General features: G+C 35.8%; 1 protein-coding gene and 1 long non-coding RNA gene across 5 annotated transcripts in view; one reads left to right on the forward strand and one right to left on the reverse strand.

The window, feature by feature from the left end:
• The window catches only part of LOC125682956 (phosphatidylinositol 4-phosphate 3-kinase C2 domain-containing subunit alpha-like), a 372,533-nt gene that overhangs the window by 197,433 nt on the left and 164,111 nt on the right, over positions 1-10,989 (reverse strand). For all 4 annotated transcript variants that reach the window (XR_007372745.2, XM_048923599.2, XM_048923598.2 and 1 more), the window contains exon 14: positions 5,523-5,639. Coding sequence is in view for 3 of the 4 variants with exons in the window: in XM_048923599.2 (XP_048779556.2) it covers positions 5,523-5,639 (117 nt within the window). In the remaining variant the exon portion in view is untranslated. The remainder of the gene's footprint in view (positions 1-5,522; positions 5,640-10,989) is intronic.
• LOC125682986 (uncharacterized) lies at positions 708-9,447 on the forward strand. The gene is made up of 2 exons (XR_007372759.2): positions 708-2,420; positions 2,634-9,447. It is a non-coding gene; the product is annotated as an uncharacterized LOC125682986 (long non-coding RNA).

Below are 10,989 nucleotides of genomic sequence, written 5' to 3' on the forward strand. Positions count from 1 at the left end.
TGGCCCTTCATTTGTACAAACTTGAAAGCCCTTCACCCAAGGATGCTTTTGGCCAAGTTAGGTTGAAATTGGCCCAGTGGTTCTGGAGAAGAAGTAGAAAATGTGAAAAGTTTACGGACAGACAAACGTACGCCGGACAAAATGTGATCAGAATAGCTCACTTGAACCTTCGGTTCAGGTGATCTAAAAATTGGTATATCAAAAAAGCAAAATCAAACAAGCATTCTCTGAGCATTGCATATAGCAATACATGTCCCCGTTCAAACCCCAAGTTGTATGTTAATTTGTGTAATACAATAAAATATCTCTATCTCGAAGTCCGAAGGACCTCGAAAACACTTCGAGATATCCGGGGGTTCAAGATATCCAAAATCGATCTTGAACATTTTTTTTGAAGGAAGATATTTGATGCATAGTATGGGATTTGCATTATAAACAACAACCCCGTTGCCATTTCTTACAGTTTAATACAAGTTGATAAATTAATATTGTGGAATTTCAAAGACAAACATTTCAGGTTTTTTAAAAAATATATATAAACATCCAATTGAATTCACAATGTGTTTCAAAATTAAGATGATCGTGTCTGTATGCTTACTTTAAGTTTACTGATGTCCAGGCTCGACTGGGATGTAGCCATTGCGTTGTAGTGAACGAACATATCACGTAAGAAACAAAAAAAGACTGATTTTTTAAAAAACTTTTTAAATGTTTATCAAATAAATTTTCATGTTTTCTCTGTTCTAGTTTTAATGATGAAGCATGTATTAATCGTTATTATGAGCATTACCTTCAAGCGCACTTCGACAATTTTGTGCGTTTATCTAACCCACATGTTAATAATATAGTGTGTATCATTTAAAACACCATCCCTGGAATAGGGTGTGTTAGTCCATAATTGGCGGTGAACTGTAGTCGTAAAGTGGGAAGGCTGCACTAATCACTCAAGCTGTTGAACCATTTATTGCGACCTGGGTCTCCTCGGAAAAGGCGAGCGTGGTCTAGCGATCATTGATGTAGCCACGAGTGTGATTGTGTGACTTAACGCCGCCAGGTATGGTAAGCACGCAGAGCAGAAAATTGACTGCACTTCAAGATAAACCAGGCGATTTTAGGGCATTGGACCTTGAAAATACTTCCAACATAAACGGAGTATTCGAGATTACCGTGTTCGAAATATCAGAAGTTTTTTTAAATCATTTATAGAGGGAAAATGACCGGGACTGGCAGTCGACTTTGACTCAAGCGGGGTATTCGAGATAAACCATATTCGAGATACAGATATTTTACTGTATTCTGCATAATCAATTTTTGGAAACATGCACAATCATACCGCAAAAGACCCAGTCACACTGTCATGAGATGGTGCTATGAGTTTTGGCAAGTTATAACTCGATCACCACAACTTTTCAGGTGTCATGTAGGACTCGAACACATATCTGTGCGTGTCGAAAAAATGTCTCTTCATATCGCCAGTACATGCTACAAGTTGCGTTGCAAGTTCGGAGGACAATGATACATCTCTGCTCAACATGCGCCCCATTATGCAGCGAGTTTCCAAGACTTCTGTTCAACATTTGTACGATTTTGTACATGTTCTGCTCTTGTCATGATGTTATAGTTAGTAACACTTTACCCATCAAGCAGCATCCTTATCGTTTAAATCCATTCAAATTATAGTTCTTAAGAACTGAAGTGCAGTACATGCTGTACAATGGACATTATCAAACCAAGTAAAGTGACTGGAGCTCACATGATCTAGAGTGGCCCACAAAGAAGCTACATAGCACGTTTCAGCTTGATATGTGACAGAAAAATGAAAATAGAAACAGAAAACCCCAAACTGATGGACGGAAGAATAGATGGACACGCCGACGGTCATACAGACATTGCTGTACCCTAATACGTCCTGTCTAAAGACTGGCGTATAAAAATGAAAACTACAATAACAGGATTCCACTGTACATACATGCCAACTTTCCCGATTTGTGCGGGATTCTCCCGATTTGAAGCAGTTGAAAAGGCAAATCCCGATATCCCGATCGGGATTGCAAAAATACCCCGAAATCCCGATTTTCTAAAAATATCTCCCATTTTACAACAACAAACCCTCATTTCCAACCGGAATTTGAAACCCCGTGTCATTTCTGAACTGGCCAATCAGAAATCGGGACAATAGTCAGCCATTGCTGTTTACCTGTGTCGCGTGGTATCGGAGTGATGTAATTTAACTGGTCTGCCTGTGTCGGGGTGCTTATTGGACAGTGTGAAGCATGCTTTGATAGTAATTAATCAGGAAGACGGATTTCAAATTGACATATTCTTTACACAAACGTGAATGACAAAGATGATAGTGTCACCACCAATCGGACATATCCGATTTTTGCCTCTAGCTGACAGCATCCAAAATATGCGATAAGGTACGTCAAATATATTTTTTTCCAACTATAATAATATAGGCTATCCGAATCTATCTGTCTATAGCGATTTATTATATAGTGTAGTATTCAATAGACTTTGTGATGCATAATTCGCACAAGTCTGTACTGAATTTTATATTAGCAAGTAGCCTTAATTTACAAGTAAAAACGTATATTTTGATGATTGTGTTTTTTTCCTGGTAATTATTTCAGATGTCATGGGTGCAAAGGTTTTGTTCGCAAACATCATAGCAGGGTAGATCACTCCTTTTCTGGTTGCAATGCAGATTGTTCCACCACTCTGCAAGCCCATGTTTACAGACAAGCAAGATCGCCTTTGTAGTCGTACCTAAATGCATGTGCTTTAATTAAAATTTTGATATATAGATCAGCCAATGTTTATATGGTGTAAAAGGATGCAGCTTTAAGTATTATTTGATAATATGTATGTGATTTGTTGTTGGAGAGGATTTTTTGCTGAATAGATGATTTTAATAAAATATTTATGTACATCTTTCAAAGTGTTTTTTTTTTTTTTTTATAGTTTTGTTAAAGTTAATGGTCAAACACACTTGATGTTGTGTTAATATATGATACATGTACAATGATTAGATCATTATTTGATTTGAAAAGACAAATATTTATTTTCATGGTAAAATGTCGTGAATTTTGAGCTTTGAAAAAAGTCGTCGCGCGCAAAATCTCCCATGGGGATTTTTAAAAGTTGGCATGTATGACTGTATATATGTAAGACTCCAAAGTGCGATGGTCATGCCAAAGTGCGATGGTCTGTGCCAAACCCCGATGGTGTGACACGCCAAAGTGCGATGGTCCACACTCATATGCCAAAGTGCGATGGTCTGACACGCCAAAGTGCAATGGTGTGACACACCGATATCCATTGGTTTGTAAACGACACAGTGTTTTGGTACAGACTGAACCAACCGTGTGTTGTTTCACCAAAATATCAGTGCAAAATCCATGCACAAAAAATAAGAATAAGAACCTCTTTCATTACCAGTTAGTTGTCGTGTTATTAAACACAAAATTTTCCAACGCGAAATCGTATAGAATGTTTTGTATTATAGCATACCCCCAGGAATTTTATACGTGTACGCCAAAGTAATAAATGATCATGAATTAAAGAATGTTTGGGCGAAGTAGATAGTTCGACAACAAATGTACTTTGTTGTTCTCACTATACTCAACAGCGTAAATCTTGCTGTTGCTGTCGTCCATGTAACATTTCTTCAGTTTTATTTTGAAAGACATTAAGAATGACATCACAATGACGTTACTGTACTCCGCACCATCAGACTTTGGCATGACCATCGCACTTTGGCGTCCGTAACGCTAACAAACCATCGCACTTTGGCGCACACCATCGCACTTTGGCGTGACCATCACACTTTGGAGCGACCATTGCACTTTAAAGTCTTACGTATGTAAGTGTGTATAAACCAGACCAGGGCATCAAGTGAATTTTGGTCCAAAAAATATAGGACATACCTCAGAAATATAGCACCTTTTTCTCAGAAATATAGGAATATATAGGACAAGAATAACAAAGAACTTCTGGACTTTTAAGCCTCCTCCTCCACTCACTACACTCTCCTTTTATTTACAAGTTAAGTGATTAAGATGGCTAAGTGCATCTGTGTTCATTCATATGCCATAATACATATTTTAATCATAGTAACTGTTGAGATAATAATCATAGAAATACAAACTACACTGGCCTACTGTAACATTATACATTTGAGTACATATTCAACTGTGTAAGATGCTTATGTTGCAACCATGAATGAGGTTGTTAGAACATGGGACAGCTTCATCTGCAAGACTGTTTGACTTCCTGCAAGGAAGAAAAACAAATCCAGCAGGTAAACCTGGAATAGTTGGACTGGGCAGGGTTGCCAATTGTTTGTTTTCCCCGCAAAATGAGAATTTAGGCTTATCTATTGTTCACAATTTTCCCCAATATAATACTGTGTAGTGGGTTCTAACATATGCAATTGGTTTTTGTGTTATTATAAGTTTGCTATAAAAGTTATTCACTGTTTCCAGAAATCTGTGATTTTTTTGTGCAAAAATTGTTTGTTTTCCCCCAAAATGAGGAATTTAGGCTTATCTATTGTTCACAATTTTTTTTAAATATAATGCTGTATAGTGAGTTCTAATAAATGCAGTTGATTTTTGTGTTATTTTTTGTTTGCTATAAAAGTTATTCAATGTTTCCAGAAATCTGTGATTTTTTTGTGTAAAAACCAGTCGTTTTACCCCAAAATAAGGCATTTAGGCATATTTATTGGTCATAATTGTTTTCAGTGTAATCTTGTATAATGAATTCTAACATGTGGAAATGTTTGTTTTGTTATTTCTTGTTTGATATAAAAGTTATTTATTGTTTCCAGAAATCTGTGATTTTTCGTTGTTTTTTCATTAATTTGCCCCAAAATTAATAAAACATATCAAAATCAATATAAAAATGGCTGAAATTGATGACACTAATCGCAATTAATCAGAATAACAGTAAAATATAGTGTTTTAACATTGGGCAAATTTTGGCCCTTAATGCCCCTTGTCCTTTGAAGTAAATGTTGTATAGTTACAAACAGATGACACAATTTATTTGTAATATACAGTACCGGTTTTGCTTCAGAATCCAATGCTTACCCTAAAATATAAGTATTTATAGGAATCTCACAGGAATATAGGAATTTTGTGGAAATATAGGAATTTATAGGAATATACCCCCAAATATAGGAATTTATAGGAATAACCCCCAAATATAGGAATTTAGAGGAAACTTGATGCCCTGTCAGACTAAATCTTTAAATACACAAGTGATAGAGCTAATAAATACAAATACACTGACCATTGGTCCCAGATCAAGCAATCACAGAGGTAGCTAATAAATACAAATACACTGACCATTGGTCCCAGATCAAGCAATCACAGAGGTAGCTAATAAATACAAATACATTGACCATTGGTCCCAGATCAAGCAATCACAGAGGTAGCTAATAAATACAAATGCACTGACCATTGGTCCCAGATCAAGCAATCACAGAGGTAGCTAATAAATACAAATACACTGACCATTGGTCCCAGATCAAGCCGAGGTGGTTTTGGTTGCAAGTTGCTTGTGACACAACATCTTTTCCAATCTTCCTGCTGCCATGATGGAGTGAACACACAACTTTGTATTCATCATATCTATTAATATAACATGTACAAACACTAAACTTCATCAAGTATTACTGTAGTATATATTATGTGTGTATGGAGAGAACAGCAAAATAAAACGGTGGAGGCCAATGGGCCTTAATGGTCACCTGAGTATCACACAATCAACCAGCTTGGATAATTTGATAAAAAATGTTAGTAAATAGCCAATAATTTGTTGGTAATAAAATGTCCCTAACTTCTAGAGAATTTCAGCATGCAATACCTATGGCTATTAATGAATGCCGACTTTACATGCTGTCATCAAATTAATACGGAATTTCCGAGTTGCCTAATAGTTTTTCCCTTTGTAGAACTCTTACGTATAGCAAGACGTAAAACATACTTTCGTCCATACGAAGTGGGTACAAATGCTTATCTTTTTAAGTCGTTAAAACAGGTAGTGAAAGTTCCATCGCCAAACATTCGGCATCAGGTGTGAATGTCACAGGTCCTCAAAGATGAACTTAACAAGAGTACCGCTAATGGTACATAACACACCCGTGAAAAGCTAATATATGGTGTTTTTCTTACACCATGATTTGTAGACCTTGGCTTCAAGTGGTATCAGCAATCATCAGGGTGTGACATACATTCTTTGCATCTTAAAAACAAGACAAATCATGTACTCTCAATGCAATATTTTCACTTGGCATAAGATGCATGTGTACCAAGTTTGATGGTCCTTGCCCCCAACGAATCGGTCTGTATCCTGCTACTACAACCTTGACCTTTGACCTTAAAAAACAATAGGCCTCCTCCACTTGGCATAAAATATGTGTACCAAGTTTGATGGTTCTATTCCCAACAGTTCGGTCTGTATACTGCCTACAAAGTTTTCCTACTAAGTGATACTGTCACCTTGACCTTTGACCTTGAAAAATAATAGGCATCTTCCTCTCATTATGGTGATCAAATGTACCAATTTACAATATCTTGGAGCTTACGGTTTGGTTTGTATCCTGCCTACAAGGTTTTCCTACTGTGATACTGCAACCTTAAACTTTTACCTTAAACCTTGAAAAACAATACTGTATATGCTTGCCTATAGGTCGGTTCGCCTGTAAGTCGGTTGTATATTTTGTAGGCTATTTTGGAGGGATATGCCATTGAGCTGCTTATAAGTCGGTATAACTTTTTTTCAAGAATCGGTTGACAATTTCAAATCAATGTGCTAATGTTTTCACCTGTTTCAAATAATATTTTGTGAAATACACTGATGAATAAAATCATTAAAATATGTAAATACTTGTACTTTATGTATATAATCCTAGAATACGTGAATAACATAATATTTCCAGTCAATGTTAATCATTGTAATCGTTGGAGTACGAAGTTGTTAAAAAACTACTATACAATATGCTGTCCAGAAAAAATGCTAATCTTTATAGGACTCGTCTATAAGTCAGATGTAGAGTTTTGGACCAATTTTTAACTCCCAAAAATCTGACCAAAAGGCAAGTTTATACGGTAGGCATCTTCCTCTAATCATGGTGATCAAATGTACCAAGTTGTAATATCCTGGAGCTTACGGTTCGGTTTGTATCCTGCCTACAAGGTTTTCCATCTATGTGACACTACATCCTTGACCTTTGACCTCTAACCCTGAAAAATAATGCGCATCTTCCTCTCATCATGGCTATCAAATGTACCAAGTTGCAATATTCTGGAGCTTACGGTTCGGTTTGTATCCTTCCTAAAATGTTTTCCAACTAAGTGATACTGCTACCTTGACCTTTTACCTTTAACCTTGAAAAACAATAGTCATCTTCCTCTAATTATGGTGATCAAATGTACCAAGCTGCAATATTCTGAAGCTTACGGTTTGGTTTGTATCCTACCTAGAAGGTTTTTCTATTAGTATTTTCCTATTATGTAATACTACGACCTTGACCTTTGACTTCTGACCTTCAAAAACAATAGGCATCTTCCTTTCATCATGGTGATCAAATATACTAAGTTGTAATATCCTGGAGCTTACAGTTTGGCTTGTATCCTGCCTACAAGGTTTTCCATCTAAGTGATACTGCAACCTTGACCTTTGACCTATAACCTTGAAAAATATTGGGCATCTTCCTCTCATCATAGTGATCAAATGTATCAAGTTGCAATATTCTGGAGCTTACGGTTTGGTTTGTATCCTGCCTAGAACATTTTCCTACTAAGTAATACTACGACATTGACCTTTTGTTTCATACTTCTCCAGTCTGATTAATTAAAATCACCACACCCCTCTCCTACCATCACCTGAGGAGAAGGGGGGTTAATCAGACTAACATTTCTCATTCATGAAAGTGCATGTAATTTATTCATTCATAAATTTTTGTTTGTTCCTAATTATGCCCCCCTTCAAAGAAGAGGGGCATATTGCTTTGCACGTGTCGGTCGGTCGGTTGGTCGGTAGACCATAACTTGCCCGCTCAATATATTGAGAACTGTTCACTTGATCATAATGGTATTTCATATGTGTGTTGGTTATGAGAAGAGGACCCCTATTGTTTTTCAGGTCAAAAGGTCAAATGTCAAGGGTCAATCTACTCTGGACAAAGGAAGACACTGTCCGTTCAATACCTTGAGAACCCTTTGCTTGACAGATATCAATCTTGGTACACTGGCACATCCTAAAGAGTAGATGACCCCTATAGATTTTGAGATCACATGGTCAAAGGTCAAACTGGACATAGGAATATACTGACCACTCAATGTGTAGAGAACCCTTTACTTGACAGTCATCAAACTTGGTACACTGGTATATCTTTAGGAGAAGATAACCCCTTTTGATTTTGAGGTCACACGGTCAAAGGTCAAACTGGACATTGGAATATACTGTCTGCCCAATATCTTGAGAACCCTTTGCTTGACAGACTTGGTACACTGGTACAAATTCAGGAGAAAATGACCCCTATTGATTTTGAGATCACATGATCAAGGGTCAAATTGGACATTGGAATTTACTGTCAGCTCAATATCTTGAGAACCCTTTGCTTGACACACATCAAACTTGGTACACTGGTACATCTTCATGCGAAGATGACCCCAAATGATTTTGAGGTCACATGGTCAAACGTCAATGGTTGAACTGGACACAGTAATATATTGTCATCTATATTTCAAAAATTATTTGCTTGAGTGTTGCATCCACCAAACTTGGTACAGTACCCGCAACTTTATTCTTGGCATTCCTATCGTGCTCTATCGTGCGTGTATCCTATCGTATCGTGCGTGTATCCTATCCTATCGTGTATCAGGTTTTCTGCTTTCTGTCGTGTTTTGCGTTTTTCAGGTCTATCGTATATCGTGTTTTGCTTGTATCAGGTTTTCCGTTTACCGTGAAAATCGTTTATTGTGTAGCTTCGGAAACTATCGGAATCGTATATAAAATCTAATGAAAAAGTACGATACTTTCCGAAACCTTTATTCGTTTTGTTAAATAAGCTATTTCTAGGAATCGAGGAAAGACAGTATATTTGAAGGAGAACATAAAGCTGTCGATTTTAAGGCAAAAGAAGAACTATTCATCTGTACAGAGAGAGTGAAAATTTATCACAATTTAATTCTAAGTAGTCTGGAAAGTAGGCAGTGGTCTGTCGAGCAAACGGAGGACAGTAAATCTGAAAGCTCCTTCATCTGAAATTCATAAACATTTGTTTGTCTAGAAACAATTATTTGTAATTAACACTAACAGAAAAATAGGGAGTTCCGATTTGAAAGGAAAACTCAGTAAATTACATTGTTTATCACATACATGTATATTTTAATAATGGTTCTTTTTCTTCCGATTTTTTTCACCTGTATTCTACTTATATAGCAACTACTGAACTTGTGCACGTCCTTATATCTGATTTTGTGTATCACCCGTGTTTTGACAGCTAACATTCTCAGGGACATTGTATTTCACACATTTAGAAGAGTAAGTTTTAAAAAGGTGCAAGGGTGTTGCATCCCCCAAAATTCTGCTCAACTGGGCACGATTCCGCTGTCATCGTTGTTTTGGTTTTTTTTACTTGTACATGTATACATGTACCAATTAATACTCGTACGTGTAGATACTGGAAACTTATGCTGGTTTTGATGATTATTTGAATTTTTTACACACTAAGCGTTTCAAAATTGCGAATTTAAAACAAGCCGGGTTTTGTTTATGTTTTTCTTAAACAGTTTATTTATGTTTTGTTAACAAAATATCAATTCAAATAATATACATTAGAATAAGAGAGCTACTGAAGCATGATATCACTACATTATATTACATTTAGTTAATTCCCTGTATAATTTATATATTAAACATTAGGTGACAATATAGGTTTTAGCATCATTGGCTGAGAAAATTCACATAGATATCAAATAATGAATTCAATACTGTATATATTTTAGTTTTTTTATTTTAGCTGTGATGGCATAAAAAAAAACATAAATAAAATAAAAAAACAAAAACAAAAATGAACGTACGTACCGTGGATTAAAGAAATTATATGTGTTAGGTATATAATGAACATTGAAATCCTTCAATATTATTATCAACATAATGTAATTATGTTGTAGGTATCAAAATTTCGTTCAGTCTAAATTGTTTCTAAATTTACAACATTTCTATCAGGTTTTACGTTTATCGTGTAGATCGTGTATCGTGTTTTGCGTTTATCAGGTCTATCGTAAAGATCGTTTATCAGGTTTTGTGTTTATCAGGTCTATCGTAAAGATCGTTTATCAGGTTTTGCATTTATCAGGTTTACCGTGTATCCTATCGTATCGTGTATCCTATCCTATCGTGCGTGTATCGTGTCCTATCATTTATCATGTCAAGAATAACATTGCGGGTACTGTACACTTGTACAGCATAAGGAGTAGATGACTCCTATTGATTTTTAGGTCACATGGTCAATCCACTCTTGACATAGGAAGATATTGTCTGCTTAATATTTTGAATTGATGATACTTACTATCAATTAAATGAATCAGGGGGTTTTTTGTGTTTAGATTTAAAAGTCAAATACGGTAAAAATTGATTTGAAAATAAAAGTTTATAATTTATTGAACCCGTTTTAGAAAGTTTATTGCTGTGTTTGTTTTCTTTTTTTAAAAATCCAGTTAAATGCACAAAATACCTTTTCAAAAATCATTATTCATAGAAACAAATGAAGGATCGAATTATCGCCCTTTCCTATGATGACATCAGAGACAATTGTAGTTGTTTACAAATATTACACTCTTATATTAACGTTTTAATTTCTGTGAGAAATGGCCAGTTTTAGCAACACCGTCGATAGTGACGGTGAAATACCCGAGATACACTCAAGTTTAGGGATTCAACCATATGTGTTTGTATCTGCACCCGTTTTGG

This window comes from Ostrea edulis, chromosome 6 (assembly GCF_947568905.1).
Source record: "Ostrea edulis chromosome 6, xbOstEdul1.1, whole genome shotgun sequence".
Taxonomy (NCBI): domain Eukaryota; kingdom Metazoa; phylum Mollusca; class Bivalvia; order Ostreida; family Ostreidae; genus Ostrea; species Ostrea edulis.